This window comes from Saccopteryx bilineata, chromosome 1, assembly GCF_036850765.1.
Source record: "Saccopteryx bilineata isolate mSacBil1 chromosome 1, mSacBil1_pri_phased_curated, whole genome shotgun sequence".
Taxonomy (NCBI): Eukaryota; Metazoa; Chordata; class Mammalia; order Chiroptera; family Emballonuridae; genus Saccopteryx; species Saccopteryx bilineata.
The window spans coordinates 98,661,002-98,680,941 of record NC_089490.1 but is presented as its reverse complement, the minus strand read 5'-3'; the positions used below and the strand labels follow the sequence as shown (position 1 = coordinate 98,680,941).

Below are 19,940 nucleotides of genomic sequence, written 5' to 3'. Positions count from 1 at the left end.
TTTGGCAAGCACTCTAAGTAATCCCTGAAAATAACCATTGGAAAACAGTTACCATGCCTCCTCAATCTCTTATTCAGTTTAAACATTCTGATTTTTTGTTTGTTTGTTTGTTTGTTTTGTTTGTATTTTTTTCTGAAGCTGGAAACGGGGAGAGACAGTCAGACAGACTCCCACATGCGCCCGACCAGGATCCACCCGGCACGCCCACCAGGAGCAATGCTCTGCCCACCAGGGGGCAATGCTCTGCCCCTCCGGGGCGTCACTCTGCCACCACCAGAGCCACTCTAGTGCCTGGGGCAGAGGCCAAGGAGCCATCCCCAGTGCCCAGGCCATCTTTGCTCCAATGGAGCCTTGGCTGCGGGAGGGGAAGAGAGAGACAGAGAGGAAGGAGGGGGGGTGGAGAAGCAAATGGGCGCTTCTCCTATGTGCCCTGGCCGGGAATCGAACCCGGGTCCCCCGCACGCCAGGCCAACGCTCTACCGCTGAGCCAACCGGCCAGGGCCAAACATTCTCTGTTTTTAAGGTTTTTTTAACTCTAGCTCTCCTCAGAAGACACAATACAGCATAACAAAGTCAAAAATTGCATTGCCTGAAACCTATAGAAGATAAGCATTCATTTAAGAAAGTAGTTTCAGCATGACCTCCCATTCCACCTCAGTGCTTTCACCTTTGACTGGTATCCAGTTTCTTAGGGCGTGTATTGTTTGTGCATTAGAAAAACATCTTTTATTACAAATATCCTAAAGATACCTTTATAATTTCAAGAATCAACACAGCATAATGGCTGGATGTCTGGACTATAAAGACAATGCATCTACATTCAAATCCATTTACCACGTGACTTTGAGCAAGTTGGATATAGTAGTGAAAATGAATACTGTGACTACACAGGTCAATTTGAGTGAATCTCACAAACACAATAATGAGTTTTAAAAAGCAAGGTGCAAAAGAACACACACAGTAGGACCTACCTAAATAAATTTTAAAACAATAATCTCTACTGCCCAAGAACATACACATATACAATAAAAGTGGAATACTAAAATGCCTGGAATTTATAACAATTATATTTAGAACAGGAGTTATTCCTGAAGGGGCAATACAGAGAGGTAGTATGATCAGGAGGGGTTAGTAAAGGATTTGAGTTTCAACTGTAATAATACTAGTAATATTTTGTTTCCTTAAGCTGGTAGTTGGGGAAATGGGTCTTCTTTATAATAGTCTTTATAATTTTATGTCATATCTTTCAAATCAATTTCTCAGAGAAAATATAGGAATCATAAGGATTAACATTTAGCAACAGGAAAAGCATTAATAAAATAATGTTCAGAAAAACATCAGAAGGCTATTATACTTTTTTTTGTATTTTTCCAAAGTGAGAAACGGGGGGGGGGCACAGACAGACAGATTCCCACATGCGCCCCTCTGGAGCATTGCTCCGCTACTATTGGAGCTATTCTAAGGCCTGAGGCAAAGGCCATGGAGCCATCCTCAGCACCCGGGCCCAACTTTGCTCCAGTGGAGCTTTGGCTGCGGGAGACAAAGAAAGAGATAGAGAGAAAGGAGGAGGGAGGGGGGAAAGGTTGGAGAAGCAGATGGTCACTTCTCCTGTGTGCCCTTGCCAGGAATCAAACCCAGGACTTCCACATGCCGGTCCAATGCTCTACTGCTGAGCCAACCAGCCAGGGCTAGGAGGCTATTATATTTTTAAAAAGACTAATAAGAGAAGTGAAAAACACTAGGAAATAATATTTTTAAATGATAATATTTAGGTCTATAGTGAAATTACATTTATTTCTTCATTTTTATAACTAGAAATATCCTCTAATGTTAATAAAACACTTGTAATTTTAAAATAATAGTTTTTAAAATTAATCAGGAAAACCAAAATTTAAATCACTGGCTTCCTATCTGAAAAAGTATTCTTAACTGTAGCTCATGTCCTAAGTAGGTATTCTATAGAGTATAAAATGGGTGTTATCCTCAAATAATGGAACATATGGGATCTTATATCTCCTTCTTGGAGAACCACAGTACTCACGGGTGAATTAATGCCTCTGAGAAGTCTTACAGTAAGAATCCATTATTTTTAATCCAAAGCCACCCAGAGTTACTTGACTATGGCATCCTTTTCTAAAGCATAATACTAGCATCACATAGGAATTTATAAAATGTTATTTTAGTTCCTGCCTATAAATAAATGAATGTTTATTACATATATAAAGCAGTTCCCTAGAGTTCCATTCACTTCTATAGAACAACACAATTCATGATGTATAAAAATAATTCAAATATTATAAGAAAAGCATAATCAAGAAGAGAAACGGTCATTTACCTCCCCTATCTCCTTTGTTCATTTAAACTAAGACTCACTAAGAATTTGTCATGTGCAGGTTCTGCTAAGTGCATTTTAAACAGGTAATAACTCATTTCATTTGTCAGAAGCATATGCTGAGTAGGATATCTCTGCTCTGTAAGTCTATGAATCACAACATATTTAAAATAGCAATAGTAATGTAACTATAAATACCTTTAAGGCACTTTAGCTTATTTTTAAAGATGACTGAATATTTTTCTAAAGCAAAAGCAAAAGGTAGAAAAACATCCCTGTTGTTCTAAATGTATGTAGAAACCATAAATTCTCAAATTTTAAATACTCAAAATTATTTTTAAAATTTAAAAATTTAACAGCAATTGAGAATTAAAATTCATGTTTTTAACTGTATTCTTAAAAATATTATTGCAATACCTTTAATATTGGAAGAATTTCTGAGCCCCCTTCAGGAGTTCCAAGGTATTCACTGGTCCCTTTACTTAAAGATACTTCTGAAAAGAGAGACAGAGAGAAAGAGAAAGCAGGAGGAAGAGGAAGAGAGGAAGGGAGGGAAGAGAATCAAGAGAATGAGGAGAAAAATGTGGAAAAGTAGGAAGAGGAGGAAGAGAGGGAAGGAGAAAAGAAGAAACAAGGGGAAAGAAGGACTCAGAAATAAAATTTTAAAAAAGGAGGAAAGGAGAAAAATAAAAGGTGAATTACATCATAAAAAAAGGTTTGCCAAAGTGCTTATCTTTTTAATTGCCTATAATTTTAGAAATGATGCAACATTTTAGAAGTTGATTAACAAATCATTTCTTCAGCTAAATTAATTTTTTCTTTATATAGGTTAATATGAGAGTATCTTGCAACACAACAAACCAAGTCAAGACCCCTGATGATCAACAAGGTAAAATTAGGGTAAAGAAATTGGTTTTCTTCCATAAAATTCATTTAAAAACATTCAGAAAATAACAGTGTAGAAGCCTTATGAACTTAGACATATATCAGAGAAGGCTGGTTTGAATGAGAACAATATAAATTATAAATATTTATATGACAATGCTAGTTTCCTATTTTTATCTAATAATTTAAACTAAACAATGTATTAGTTAATAGCCTGAAAACATTATGAAGCAGATTGCCATAATTAATATGCAAGAATGACTTGTACTTTTATGTTTTATGTGCCAATAAAGTGATGAGAATAACACAGCCAGAAAAGTTATAACAATTTATGTATCTAAATGGGGACAACCCTTCATTGCATAAATGTAGAAGTTTTCAAGTTCATAAATGGATTGTGCACTAATATTCATTAGTTCTTTAGAAATAAAATATCTTAACAAAAAAAACAGAGTATAAAACATAAGAAAATAATAGCCTCACAAAAGTAACTAGTGAACAAAACAATAAAATTGAAAAAAGAGAGATTTTTTTTTAAGGTAATCATTAGGCCTTTTGCCTCCAGTAAGAGGTAATCTGGAAAAATTCTCCTGGCTAAGGACAAATAGAAAAACTGGAAGGTACAGTTTTATTTCATTTGTAAGCCAAGAAGATAATGAAAAACCGCTGTAGAACCAGACCCTAGGAAAGGAGCATCACCTGCATCTTGGGAGGTGGGCCCTGGAAGTACAGAACTGCATCAGAGATACTTTCCCACTGGGGGCTTTCATCAGCTCTGGGACGGGAGCTGAGAAGCTGAGTGCTACTTTTGACAGCCTTGACCGGCTAAAGCAACAAAGATTAGTATCCAGGACCCACTGAGGGTGAGAGGCCAGAAGGGGCTGCATCCTAGGAGTTAAGGTAAACTAAAAATAGGTCTTCAAAGAGAATACACATCTCAGCTTCAAATTATATTAACCTCTCAAACTTGGAATAGTGGATCCTGGAGTAGCAGTGCCTTCATGTATCTAGTAAAAGCAGATACCAATCTTCTTTGGAAAGACATAAGATCATCTAAAGTCTCAAATTATTTCTATAAAATATTTAGCAAATATCATGTCCACATAATCAAAAGTAACTAAAGTAACTAAATAGATAATGAAGTTCTTCATTGAAGAATTCAATGAGATAAACACAAAGAAGGAATAATAGCAGTCTGAAGCCCCTTCTGGCTTCTCACCTGCACTCCCTCCAGTGGCCTTTGGACACTGACATAAAATTTGTGTACATACCCTGACCTCCCAGCTCTCTGAGGCATGTTCTATACAATCTCCTAACAGCCCCTCATGGGAATAGACCCTGGCCTCACCTAGTCCTCTCTGTAACTTACCGTATTTCGTATTGGCTTCCTTCTTACTTCTCCACTCCATCACCATGCTTCCCTGAATAATATCCCAAGTAAACTACTTCACTCACCCAAGAATCTACTTTTGCTCAGAATCTACTTTGTCTCAGAATCTACTTCTGGGGAAACTAATCTCGGAAAAAGGTCAGACTTACAACACCTGAACTCACTGATAAATTTTTACAACACAATAAAGTGAGACAATCAGACATTATATGCTTCTTGATTCAATGCAATTAGAATGAACGGCACCACATATAAAGTATCTTGCCAAAAAAAATAAGATATTGGCAAGAATTCATTTTGACAAGTTATCACTTGAACCTAAGTAAGCCTCTAGACCTAAATACCATATAGAGAAACAAGTTATTTGATATCACAAAGATGCAAATAGCCAAATCCAGAACATATGAAATCTTACAGGGTAATGTAATGACTCAATTTCTTCAAAAACCAAATAGCCTGGAGAAGGAGTGAGGAGAGGAGAAATGGTTAAAAATTAGAAAGAGATATTGAACATACTTAAAAAGAAAATAAAATCTGTGGGCTTGTTTGGGTTTTGACTGAAACAAACCAACTTAAGATATTTTTACTACAATCAGGAACAGGAATTTTCACAAATCATATAGGGCAGTGGTCCCCAAACCCTGGGCCATGGACCGGTACCGGTCCATGGCCATTTGGTACCAGTACGCAGAGAAATAATAAATAACTTACATTATTTCCATTTATTTATATTTAAGTCTGAACGATGTTTTATTTTTTAAAAATGACCAGATTCCCTCTGTTATGTCCGTCTAAGACTCACTCGTGACACTTGTCTTGCTCACGTGATACATTTATTCGGCCCACCCTAAAGGCCAGTCCGTGAAAATATTTTCTGACATTAAAGCGGTCCGTGGCCCAAAAAAAGGTTGGGGACCACTGATATAGGTTATAATAATAATAGCATTGTGGTTTTATAAGAAAAATGTTAGACCAACAGACAGAGAGACACACACTATATATGTATGCATATATGTGTATACACACATATGTGTAGATATTTGCTGGTGAAATGACATATCTTCTTTAAAACACTTAAGGAAAAAAGAAAGTGTTGCAGTGAGAGATGAAATAGATTGACACAATGTTGATAATTATTAGTATAGTCTGTATAATAAAAGGTTTTGAAAAGGAATAAGCATTTAAATACAGGACATTTCAAAAATATGACTTCAGGCCATTGGTTGTGTTAGATAGCTATACAACTCTAACCAGTGGTTCTCAAACTTTAATGCATATCAAAATCACCTGGTGAGTTAATAAAGACTAGAAAACTCCAAGCCAGTTGAAGTGGAATAGGAGGGTCTGGGCCATATAGTTGCAATAAGTTTCCAGGTGATACTGATACTGATCAAAGCTTGAAAACTATGATTCTAAAACTCCGTTTGCAAAGCCATGCTCAACAACAGAGGACAGGCGCCAAGAACACAATGGTGACTAATACTTCTTCCTTCAAGAAACATACACTCTATCAGGAAATGGAAGAGGAGGAAGTATAAAAGGGAATAAAAGGAGAAAAGAATGGAAATAAAAAAGAGGAAGAGGTGAGTAGGGGAATGATCAGGAATGGAGAATGGAAATATAGTACAAGACAGAGTTTCGTCTGTCATTGATTTACACGGCATATAACCTATTTTTAACATCCACTTGTTTAAACCTATGTTATTTTTATCTCTGATTATAAATCATCAGTGAAGCATAATATTGATAGGCCTAGTTTCCATTAACAAAAGTTATTCTGTATTCCAATTTATATTTATATATTCATGTGTGTATATACATACATAATATATAAGCTCATCCATTTTATTCGATATTTTACCTAGAGAATCTTTAAATTCTCTCCTCGGGTCTCCTAAAGATTCCAATATTTCACTTAATTGCAATGCAACCTCTGCCACCACCACAATATCAATGTCTTCCATTTTATAGCAGTGAATGACTTCATTTATCTGCCACAGAAGATAAATCCACTAAAAAGATAAAATATACAGCAAAATCATATTAAAGTATATTACCTTGTAGAAAGAATCACACTGTTCAAAACTTAGTACTTCTTTGAGATCATCATCTGCTAATTATATGAAAATGTTATACAGGTACTCCCTCCTTATTAGTGCATCTTATAAATTATATCATATAAATAATATAAAGGTCAACAATCCTAGTAAGATTATATTTAATAATCAATGTGTGTATGTAAATTTATAAAGAAGATTCACTTAAGCTTATGGTCTGCATATCTATAGCCATAATTGAAAATTTATCATGCTGTTTTTATATATCATGACAATTATCCTCAAAATTATTTTTCCAAAAAAGGAGCTCTTATGTTGACTATCAAAGTCCTCCAAAAGAGTAAGAGGAAAGCAGGTGTTTCAGGTTCCCTGCCAGGTGCCGTGGACACTGTCTTTCATGTCTATATCCCTAAAGCTCACAAAGAATAAGCCATCACACCTTGGGAGCTACAATGAAAAAACAAATGTACACATCCACAGCATCACTTCATCAGAGAACATGATAAAATCAGGCCCATGTATCCTAATGTAGCTAATCTCAGGAGGCCTCAGACTCACAAGAGACTGTTATTACTAAAATATTTTCTCCTAAGTATCCAGGTTATAATATTCACCTTCTTAGTTTTTTCCTTCCCGTGAAATAGCTCTTTATTTAGTCTAAATACATTATTGCAGGAAAAAAACCTGAAACTCCTTACTTATTTGCATTTTCTAATATTAACCTTCTTAATAAATTTACCTAAGCTCCTTTGACCTTAGACACACTATACTCATTCCTCCCTTAGAAACCTGAAACACCTCCCCACTCCCCAGAACTAAATTGGGCCAGAAGTACAGGGAACACAAAAGAAAAGCTCGCACAGCAATTTTTTTTAATGGTAGTTATACGGGCTGATAAACAGAGACAATTTAAATATCACAATTTAAATTAGCAATAAAAAACATGTGAAAGGAAACAAAAATGAATACTTTATTAGTACTGATTTTCTGAGTGAATTTTGCGTAATCATTGTTAGACATGCTGATCCGCTGAATTCCTGATTTGCATCTCTGCCATAAGAACATTATCATATCCACCACAATTTCTTTATCAGGCTGGACATTCTGAAAATAAAAATGATAAAATATATTGTTAAGAATAATAAGATATAGCCTGACCAGGCGATGGTGCAGTGGATAGAACGTCGGACTGGGATGTGGAGGAGCCAGGTTCGAGACCCCGAGGTCGCCAGCTTGAGGGCGGGCTCATCTGGTTTGAGCAAAGTTCACCAGCTTGGACCCAAAGTCGCTGGCTTGAGCCAAGGGGTCACTCGCTCTGCTGTAGCTCCATAGTCAAGGGACATATGAGAAAGCAATCAATGAACAACTAAAGTGCCACAATGAAAAAAAAAAGAATAATAAGATATATAGCTAGACAACATTTAAATGTGTACCAGGCAACATGTAAGTACTTTATATGTACTGCAATGGACTGAATGTTTGTGTCTTCAAATTTTATGTTGAAATTCTAACTCCCAATGTGATCACATTGGAACATGGAGCCTTCAGGAGGTAATGAGGAATGAGGGTGAAGCCCTTACAGATGGGAATAGTGCCCTTATAAAAAGGGACTTCAGGGCCTCAGACTATTTTCACTAAGTGAGGACATAGCAAGAAGACGGTCATCTGTAAACCAGAAGGTGAGTCCTCACCAGACACCAAATCTGCTGGTGCCTTCATCTTGGATTCCTCAGCCTCCATAATCATAAAAAATAAATAAGTGTTTGTTGTTTGAGCCATCCAGTCTATGACATTTTTGGTATACCATCCTGAACAGACTAAGACACGTACCAAATCACTCAATCCTATAACAGCCTATGAAGTGCACACTATCTCCTCATTCCCACTCTACTATCATTCCTACTTTATACATGGGCAAGCTGAAGCACAGAAGATTCATTATTTTCTATCAAGATGAAAAAAATAGAAAGTAGCAGAGCTGGGATTCAAACCCATACAGTCTACCTCCAAAGACCTCAGTCTTAACAAATGCTCTAGGCCACTTCTGTCTCTCTAAAAAGAAGTCCCAAACATTTTTAGGCAAGTATGTAAACCAAATTTGAAATGTTTACATATATATATTTGTCTTAATTCTTATATTATCATAATAAAGAATATTTCTATATTATAATATAAGGAAAATAAGAGGATAGGGAATGAGAGGTGGGAAAAAATATAGACCAGGGAAAAGACTCATGAAGAAATTAAACAGAATATCACAACTGGGTATCAATAGATGACCTGAAATTAGTACATCACCAGTCAAATCTGTTACTTGGCTTTTTTCAAAGAAATGGAAAGTTACTACATCCAAACTAGAAAGACAATGAGTTTATGATTAAAACATATGAAACTGAGCTCCTTCGGGGAAGATCTAAGATTTAATTTATATAGGTAGCACCTTAATGCACTGTTTGGGAACATAATAGAGATCAATAAATGTTTATTAAATTGAACTGAACTGAACTGAACTAAATGTCCATGATTTCTTAAAAAGCAGACGGGTACTCTGTATGTGAACTCTAATAAAGGTATGTGCCCTGAAAATAAAATAAAATAAAAAGCAGACAGGTGAAAATTCCTTGCTCTTTTCAGCCTTGATTAAGATTTTTTTGGTTTGGCTCTCTCACAGTAATCAATCATTATATATGCTAGCAAATATCCTCCTTTCAAAAATTAAATACCTATCACAGGTTATAACATAATCTAAAAACCCAAGAGAAATAGAAAATACTTATAACAGCAGAATTTCTCAAGTCTCTCACTGTGTTTCACTTACATGAACAAAAGTTAATACAATGCTCTATGAGTGTGGTTTTCAAACTTTTTTATAACAGCAAAATCAAATTATCAAATAAAATTTCATCAGACTCTCAACTAACAAAAACTAATAAAGCAAGTTAGGGTTTTACTGCCCAAATCTGGGCTCCCAAGGAATCCCAGAGAAGGCCTGGAGACCCCTGCAATTCATTTTTAAAAACAGTACTCATTTTATTTAAACATTCATACCCACGAACAGGCCATTTCTAAATACTGGCCATTGTGTACAAAGTAATTCAAATCATGACCAGGCTTTATACTGATGGACTGAAAAGCAGTATTCCATTAAGAATATTAACTTCATTATAACCTCTGCCTCATTTCCTTTATTATTAGAAGTCAAGGTAGCCAAAAATTTCCCAAAAGAAAACAGATTGACACCCAAAATGATAATAAAAAGAGACTTAAAATTATAAATTATATCCTTATAACTCAATCTCTTATTATAAAGATTTAAAATATATAGAATTTTGAAAATGTTCAATTCTTATGATATTTTAAATCTGACTTTAAATTAGGTACAATAGCCTCCTCTGATACTATTGAAAATTTATTGAAATAGCTATTTCACCTGGGGACAGGTGCAGACACAGGAATACAAGGTTGCTGCTAACTGGAAAATATCTTCTGAATATGCATAAGTCTTCGTGGAAGAATCTCAATTCATAAAGTCAAGGAAAATAAAATTAAAATCAATTATAACATTTCAAATAGAAAAGCAAAGAAACATAGAAATTCAACAAAAATGACATAAATGATACCTGGGCAAATATAATGTCAATAAGATACTTTAAATGCTTCTATGTGAAAACTAATCAAAGTGGGCTCTAGTTCAATTAAAATGGATTATTATTATTGTTGTTTTTGTTATTATCATGAATCTATAAAATATATAACAACTATGTCCAAAATGGTAGTGAAGAGGCTTGTAATATTAAAACATCTATAAAATATAAAAATAGAAATAAAGGCCCTGGCCAGTTGGCTCAGCGGTAGAGCGTCAGCCTGGCATGCGGGGGACCCGGGTTCGATTCCCGGCCAGGGCACATAGGAGAAGCGCCCATTTGCTTCTCCACCCCCCCCCCTCCTTCCTCTCTGTCTCTCTCTTCCCCTCCCGCAGCCAAGGCTCCATTGGAGCAAAGATGGCCCTGGCGCTGGGCATGGCTCCTTGGCCTCTGCCCCAGGCACTAGAGTGGCTCTGGTGGTGGCAGAGTGACGCCCCGGAGAGGCAGAGCATCGCCCCCTGGTGGGCAGAGCATCGCCCCTGGTGGGCGTGCCGGGTGGATCCCGGTCGGGTGCATGCGGGAGTCTGTCTGACTGTCTCTCCCCGTTTCCAGCTTCAGAAAAATACAAAAAGAAAAAAAAAAAGAAATAAAATAGAATATAAAAATAACAAAAGAAATAAAATAGAAATAAAAATAACAAAAGTATTCATCCTGACCTGTGGTGGCAAGTGGATAAAGTGTTGACCTGGAATGCTGAGGCTGCTGTTTGGAAACCCCAGGGTTGCCCAGTCAAGGCACATACAAGAAGCATTCAATGAACAACTAAAGTGAAGCAACTAAATCTCCCTCCCTCTCTCTCTATAATCAATCAATAAAAATTTGTTTTAAAAAATATCTATTCATGCCTGACCATGTGGTGGCACAGTGGATAGAGCATCAGACTGGGAGGACAGGGACCCAGGTCCAAAACCCCAAGGTCACTGGCTTGAGCACAGAGTCCCTGGCTTGAGCATGGGATTATAGACATGACCCCATGGGTCACTGGATTGAAGCCCAAGGTTGCTGACTTGAGCCCAAGGTCACTGTCTTGAGCAAGGGGTCACTGGCTCAGCTGTAGCTCCTCCCACCCTCCACCCCCGGTCAGGGTACATATGAGAAAGTGATCAATGAACAACTAAGGAAACTAAGGAGCTGCAACTAAGAATTGATGCTTCTCATCTCTCTCCCTTCCTGTCTGTCCCTCTCTCTGTCTCTGTTTCTGTCACCAAAATATATATTCAGAAACCACTAGGGCCTGACCAGGCAGTGGCACAGAGCATAGAGCGTCAGACTGGGATGCCGAGGACCCAGGCTCAAGACCTTGAGGTCGCCAGCTTGAGCGTGAGCTCATTTGGTTTGAGCAAAGTTCACCAGCTTAGACCCAAGGTCACTGGCTTAAGCAAAGGGTCACTCGGTCTGCTGAAGGCCCGCGGTCAAGGCACATATGAGAAAGCAATCAATGAACAACTAAGGTGTCGCAATGTGTAACGAGAAACTAATGACTGATGCTTCTCATCTCTCTGTTCCTGTCTGTCTGTCCCTGTCTATCCCTCTCTCTGACTCTCTCTCTGTCTCTGTAAAAAAAAAAAAAAGAAAAAGAAAAAGAAACCACTAGGAAAAAGATGTACCATTACTTGGTACAAACTATTTACTACAATTGAGCGGACATACAATTCCTTAAAAACATGTTAAGTCATAAAAACATGGAATTAAATCATTTTCATTGGTCTAAAAAGAGGCCACAGGCTTTCAATTATATAAACAATAATTTTTAAGCCTTAAAAAATGCTAACATGGAAAACTCTTCCTGCTGGAATGTGAAGACCACCAAATCTTTCCTTACCAGAGAAAACAAATGGCTTTTGATATACGGCCCTGCTGGTCTCTCATCTACCAACAAGGCAACAGCTAAGTAGAACCTCCTTCTGCTACTCAAAACCATTCAGAATAAAATCTACCATCACTACAAGGCCTAGAATCCTGCAAGATCTGGCACCCTGCTATGTCCTGACCTCAGCTCCTTCACATTCTCAAGTTCCCGAAGCACCACCAGTGCCCGCCAGCCACACATGCATCCTTGCTCGCCTTTCAACAGCCAAGCACACTCTCAGCCCAGGACCTTTGTACTTCCTGCTCCCGCTGCCTTAAACAGTCTCTCGCCTCACTTATAAGGAACGTGTTTTCTCAGATAAAATTACCTTAATTTTTCAAAAAAAGGCAAATAAATACTCACCATGAAACGTGATTTTTTTAACATAAAAACCTGACTGTCCTTCTTTGTAATTTTCCAAAGGAAGGATCAAACCTTTGTTTTTCTTTACGTTGATTAGAGGTTCTATTGCAATAAGAAGAATTAAATCCTTCTCTGCTTTCTTTGACTCTGGATCATCCCGTCTCTAAGAGACATATATCCCACAAGTTAATTAGTAATTCAATGTCATCTTAACAATATAAACACAAATTAATGATTTTGCACATATTACCTGGAGAAAATCAATAAGGTACCCAGCTGCAGATTCAAATAAACTCCATTCCTCGTAAGTAAAAGCTAACTTTATAAATTTCACAGCAGCATCCATAGAAATAACATCTTTTCTTTCCATAATAAGTTGCAGAAGAAATGTATTTGGAAAACCAAGCATTCCATCCACAGTGTTACTTGACACTAGGAAAGGAACGAGAGTTTAAGGGTTATTCATACAAAGAAATAGTTACTAAATATTAACCATCAGACACTGCCGAGCACTGGGGGGAAAAATGGAAAAGAAACACAATCCAGACCCTCACAGAGCTTATACTCTAGAGTGGGGGGAACAAGGAATCTTAGTGGGCAAATTCAGGGTGCTGTGGGGACAAACTGGAAGGACATCGGGCCCAAGGCTTAGGGTACGAGAGCAATCAGGGAAGACAACTCATGGAATGTCAAATATAGAGAATTAGCAAGGAATAACTAAATAGGCAGCTAGATGTTATAGACCAAAAGCTCAAAAAAGAGACCCAAAATAGGAATATAGTTTTTACAGTCCTCACTATTTATCTGCTGTAAATGATGGGGTCAGCCACAGGCAATGTACAGCTGCTTAGGACAGAAGAGTAAGGAACACCAACAAGTTAAGAGAAAGGCAGAAGGAGGAAAGGCAGCAAAGAAGAATATGTAGAGAGAAAGCAGTAGTCAAGAGCACAAACACTACAGGGAGTGATGGAGGAAAGCACTGAAAAGTGACCCTGGCACTGAACAATGAGGAGGTCGGCGTGTAATTCTCAGTAGGGTGCTGGGGACAGAAGACTGCTTATAAACAAGTAAGAAGAAAAATTGGGCAGGGGGGGAGCAATGAAAATAGACAATCTTTCAATAAATCTGACTATAGCAAGAGGAAGAAATTCAGGGAGGAAGTTGAAAGAGGACATGAAGGGTCAGTTCAGAGAGATCAGGTTTAAAGAACTAAAGAGGAAGAGAAGAAACATCCCTTCCATTTTAATAGGAGACAGTGGAAAGGACAGTTGCACATGAAGATAAATTTTCAGGTTTGGGTGAAGGAAGTCTGGGGAATTCTCATCTGAGATCTTTTATTTTCCATGTGAAGATGAGTCCAAACTGTAGCATAGAGGCTTTCCCTCCAGCCAACCGCCTTTACATGGACACACACATGCAAGTACACACACACATACACACACACACACATGTGCAAGCTCACTTAGAAGTGCACAAGCTAAGGTCGGGGCCTTAGCTTTCACCCCTCCTTCCAGGAGGACACTGTCACCAACTCAGCAGATGTTTCAAAGCAGCGGAAGGTAAGCCCATGACCAAAGAAAATTAAAAGCACAAACACCTTGAAACAACTATTCAAGGTTAACTATTCAGGGTTAAAAACAAATAAAACTCTTAGTAAGCCTGACCAGGCGGTGGCGCAGTGGATAGAGCGTCGGACTGGGATGCGGAAGGACCCAGGTTCGAGACTCCGAGGTCGCGCGCGGGCTCATCTGGCTTGAGCAAAGAGCTCGCCAGCTTGGACCCAAGGTCGCTGGCTCCAGCAAGGGGTTACTCGGTCTGCTGAAGGCCCACGGTCAAGGCACATGTGAGAAAGCAATCAATGAACAACTAAGAAGTCACAACGCGCAACGAGAAACTGATGATTGATGCTTCTCATCTCTCTCTGTTCCTGTCTGTCTGTCCCTGTCTATCTCTGCCTCTGTTAAAAAAAAAAAAAAAAAAAAAAAAAACTCTTAGTAAACCAAAAATAAAACCAAACTCCTTAGTCTGCAAAAAGAGTATATTTAAAAAAACACTTAGCAAACATCAAAATTAATGGTAAAATGGTGAAAGCTTCCCATTAGAGATCACAAATGAGATGGGATGTCTGCTGCTGTTACCACTTTCATTCCATGCTTTATTGGAGAGCCCACCCAGAGCAATAAGTCAAGAGATGTATGAAAAAAAGAAATAAAAATTTTAAGAATTAGAAAGAAATACAATTGTCATTATTCACAGATGGTTGTATATATAAAAACTCCAAAAGAAAATCTAATAAATTAATTTGAACTACCAATTGAAGTTAGCAAGTTTTCTGAATTCAAGATAATAAAAATTAGATATGTAGACTACAATGCTAAAAACTTCACATACTCCTGTTCTACACTGAAATATTATCTTAGCAACTTATTTACTTAGTAAAAGTTCTCTTCCTGCTAAAAACAGTTCTGAGACAACATCACGGATTTCCACTTCATCTGTAGTAGCAGATATAGTTTGTAGTGTTCGTCTACTTGAATCAGAAAGAGCTTCCAAGACAGCCAGGAACCGAGAGGAAGTACTATCAAACATCTCATCCAACAACCGTTCTGTGATGGTACGTGGCCATGGCAACTGTAATTAAAAAAAAATACAGTTCAATTTTTTAAAGTTCTATAATGTCTTTATATTAAAGAACTTTCATCCTTATTGTTAGGCAAGGATAAGTAAAACATGCTAAACTAATGCTAAAAGAGAGAGTGGTTGATCTATCAATGAAATGGCTGCTATTTCAATTTTTCATTTCTTGTGGTGTTATTTGGATTCCATTAAGATTTGTCATGTTGCCATTACATCAAAGACTTTGTTATTTCTTGATATGTTTGCATTTCCAAGGCAGCAAAAAAAAGGCTGTTTATTACTATCTTTTTATTAGGATAGCATCAATCTCCACCTGCTTTGTGGTATCTTAATCACAGTCTTTAAGAACTGATACTCAAAGTTTGGTTGCCTAAGAAGCTCCCAGGAGTGCTTTTTAGATTCACAAACCACATCTCCACATCAGTAAACCTGTGTGCAACATTCTTAATAAGCACTGCAGGAAATTCTAATGCAGGATCCTCAAACCAAAATTTAAAACAATATTTTATAACCCTAAAGAAGAGTTGACCAGCTGTATACTAATAAGCTACTGACTGTTGGAGCCCAGTGTGAACTCCTAGCCATTCTGCATTGCATCAGCCCAGAATGATTTCACCTCTTGCAGATGGTGTGCCTCTGTGCTTTACTCTCTGACAAATTACCTGTTCTGTGTATTTAGATTACCAGGAAATTAGAAAGGTAGCTCTAGTTGGCTTTCCTAGAATCTGTGTTCAGTTAGAACATAACTTTCATTTTCCCCATTTTCTACTTTCCTCTTCTTGGGGAAAAGTCAGAAAGACAAAAACAAAAGCAGGATAAAACCCAAATAGATTACAGTGAACTTGTTTTTTAAAATATCATAGGAACACTAGCAAAAAGCAGAATAGAATATTTATCAGAAAATATTTATTCATATAGAATAATACCATGTAAAGGATTTCAAAATATAAATATTTAAAAGATCTGTAAAAATGATTTAAAGTCAAAGCAATAAAAAATGGAATGTCAAGCATGACCAACAAAATATTAATGTAAATATAATAAAAACAATGAGTTCATTCATATATATTTCAAAAATTAAGTCTCTAGTAGAAAGTTAAGATTATCTTTCAAAGACTGAAAGTTAATTTACCAAAAAAAAAAGCGTAAACACAAATATAAAGAAAAGTTAAATCCAAAAAACTAAAGTTAATACAAGCCATTTTATTAAAACTGAATTATAAAAAAATAACAATAATATCAAAATGATAATAGCTAGTGGCAAAATTGGTATATGTAGGTTATCACCCTGGAAACATATTTTGGAAATTAATTTGGCAATATACATCAAGAGAAATAAAAGTATATCCTTTAATTCAGTCCTACACCTTGAATCTTATACAGGAAACAAAAAAAAGAAAACATATATATATTTGAAGGTGTTGGTTATATCAATATTTAGTTATATACCTATTTATTTATTTCAGTTGAATTTATTGGGGTGATATTAGTTAACAAAATTATGCAGGTTCAGATACACAATTCCACAACACATCTGTATACCATATTGTGTGTTCACCCCCCATGTCAAGTCTATGTCCATCACCACTTATTCCCCCATACCCTCCCCCCACTTGTCCCTCCCACTTGGCAATTGCCACATTGTTATCTGTATAAATACCATCAATATTTATAATAGTAAAGAACTGGAAACAACTAAAGTAATAGTAATAAAAATATTTATACTAGACAAATTCTGGTACATATACTGCATAAGGTATATTAAATCATCTTTAAAAATGTCAGGACAAATAAGAAACTAAGTCTGTTCCACTCCTAAATACTATTATTTCCATGACATTTACTCCATAAGATGCATTACGTTAACTCCCCAACATAGTACACCTATCCCAGTCAAGCTCAGTTTCTTACTCCAGTGAATTTGCTTCCTCCTACTTCTAAGCTATGACCATATTCTGATCCTTAGAGTGTTTTCCCCTCTTTCCTGTCTGGTCAAGTCCTGCTCATTGCTCAAAGCCATGCAAAAAGAAAGAACTGTGACTTCATATTTTCTATATCCCACCACAGTTGAAACAACAGTAAGTGGTCAATATATGGTTATAAAATAAATGAATGAAAAATAAATAATAGCAATAGCTAATATTTACTGAGAACCTACTATATGCCAGGAACATTCTAACAGCTTTACATGTAAACCATTTAATCACTACCATTACTTTCCCCTTAATACTAATGACATACTATAATTATTTTATTTATTATATAATTTTTCATAGCAGGTACTTTAAAAATATTTATTGAATGAATCACTAAAGAGTCAATCATTAGGAGTCTAAATTAGTAGTCCTTTAAAAGAATCCTTTGAAAGTTAAAATGATTTACTGTGAGTTAAAATCTGACTTAAAAACTTAAAAATGTGGCCCTGGCCGGTTGGCTCAGCGGTAGAGCGTCGGCCTGACGTGCAGGAGTCCCAGGTTCGATTCCCGGCCAGGGCACACAGGAGAAGCGCCCATCTGCTTCTCCACCCCTCCCCCTCTCCTTCCTCTCTGTCTCTCTCTTCCCCTCCCACAGCAAGGCTCCATTGGAGCAAAGATGGCCTGGGCGCGCTGGGGATAGCTCTGTGGCCTCTGCCTTGGGCGCTAGAATGGCTCTAGACGCAGCAGAGCAGCGCCCCAGAGGGGCGGGGCATCACCCCCTGGTGGGCGTGCGGGGTGGATCCCAGTCAGGCGCATGCGGGAGTCTGTCTGCCTTCCTGTTTCCAGCTTCGGAAAAATGAAAAAAAAAAAAACTTAAAAATGTTTTACAAAATAAATGTAATGCATATTGAAATTACTTTCTTTTATAGAAAACATAATAAAATTATTTCATACATAAAAAACAGGACATTCTGCAAACTAAGTCAAGGTAATATACCATGACTTTATCAAAAGGGTTATGTTAACTATTCTCTGTAAAAACTACCCACTAAACAAATAAACAAAAAGAAACAAAAAATAAACATAAAAAAACTACCCACTAAACAATTATAATTTTTTCCTAAAAAGACATACCACCAGAACTTTCCATATAATAACTATCTTAAAGGAAACCAGAAATAAATGATTTTTAATGTAATGTTACCTGGAATTTTAAACATTTTTCTTTGAAATTATATTTAATTTTTATACCAGGATAATTATAAATCAAGTCCTCATAATATGCTAATTAGTGACAATCTTACAGCTTTGAATAGTTAAATTTGGTTTGCTCAGAGAAAAAAAGTGTTAGTGAAATAAAAATTGACCCCTGCTCTCTTACAAACACAGTAGTATTACTACTTAACAATACCAGATGTAAAAAGTTCAACAGCTCATTCATGAAATTATCTATAATTTGGCAAGTTATCACCCCTACCAATTAAACATTATTGGTTGTTAAGGACTGTGATTTAAAAGCACAGTATGAAATATACTTCTGAGCTCAGTTGTTAATATAAATATATCATAGTCACACTAAGTAGCAATAGATAGCTACAATGTCCAAATAATATCTGGATTTAGATATTGATTTATTTAAAATTTTTAAAAGAGATAATTACTCTCCAATGTTATAGGAAGAAATGAGTTAAAAGAAGAGTAGTAGGTCCTGACTGGTTGGCACAGTGGTATAGTATCAGCCTGCTGTGTGAATGTCCCGGGGTTTGATTCCTGGTCAGAGTTCGGAGGAGAAGCAACCATCTGCTTCTCCACCCCTCCCCAGTCTCTCTCTCTCTTCCTCCCCTTCCCACAGCCATGGCTCAATTGGCTCGAGCCATGGGCGCTGAGGATGGCTCCATGGCCTCCGCCTCAGGAGCTAAAAAATGGCTCTGGTTGCAACAGAGCAATGGCCCGAGATGGGCAGAGCATCGCTCCCCTAGTTGGCTTGCCGGGTGGATCCCAGTCAGGGCACATGTGGGAGTCTGTCTCTCTGTCTCCCCTCTTCTCACTAAAATTAAAAGAGAGAGAGAGAGAGAGAAGAGCAGTCGTTGTATAATGGGAAAGCACTTGACTAGACCTGGGTTCTGGCCCCAGTGCTGCCCACAGCTGACTCTGTGACCTGGGGCCGGTAATTGAAATACTCTGGGATTTATTTTCCCCATCTGTAATAGGCAAGTACTTTAAAACCCCATGTTTCTAAAACCCCTTCCAGGCCTTGAGGTTCTACCACTATTTTGTCAAAACTCTCATCTTCTTCCCCCTCTCTTCCAGGTTCCGTCCCCATAAAGGAGCTCACAGAAGAGAGTTTACAACTGCTGGAACAGTCAGGGAAGGTGTTAAGCCAGGAGCTGTGGCCACCATCACAGCTGCTTGGCCCATGCAGGTTCGCATTTGATTCAAACAGATGGTAATGAAACAACAGAGCCAAGAACTGGTGGGCCATTAGCTTTAATCCTAGCTTGCCCCCAGCAAGCAAGAAATACACACAGCAGGAAAACACTTTCCTTTCCATTCAGGGCTCCCAAAGCCACTGACTTATCTGAGTTTCCTAGAATCAAAGGTTTCTACCTCACCAGCCTTATTCACCTCTGTTCCCCATCTCCTTCTCTCTGCACAAACTCTGCACAAACTGGCTTCTCCTTCAGCACTCTGCCATCTTAGCTGCCTCTCCTATGCAATGCTAATTTCAGGAACCAAGAGAGAGTGAGACCCCGGTCTGCCCCATTTTATAGTGTAGAAATCAAAACCTTTAAGCCAATAGACAAATAAGGAAGTCTGTGAAGTCTCTGATACAAAGTCACTTATCTGAGGCATTAATGGGATTCCTC

At 37.4% G+C, this 19,940-nt stretch overlaps 1 protein-coding gene across 1 annotated transcript in view; it reads right to left on the bottom strand.

Annotated features, from left to right (window-relative positions):
- Window positions 1–19,940, bottom strand: part of CFAP54 (cilia and flagella associated protein 54) — a 317,030-nt gene that overhangs the window by 262,349 nt on the left and 34,741 nt on the right. Inside the window, exons 9-15 of the mRNA XM_066262086.1 lie at window positions 14,953–15,151; window positions 12,771–12,952; window positions 12,521–12,683; window positions 10,095–10,180; window positions 7,634–7,768; window positions 6,469–6,619; window positions 2,750–2,826 (exon numbers count right to left, since the gene is read on the bottom strand). Of these exons, the coding sequence (XP_066118183.1) occupies window positions 2,750–2,826; window positions 6,469–6,619; window positions 7,634–7,768; window positions 10,095–10,180; window positions 12,521–12,683; window positions 12,771–12,952; window positions 14,953–15,151 (993 nt within the window). The remainder of the gene's footprint in view (window positions 1–2,749; window positions 2,827–6,468; window positions 6,620–7,633; window positions 7,769–10,094; window positions 10,181–12,520; window positions 12,684–12,770; window positions 12,953–14,952; window positions 15,152–19,940) is intronic.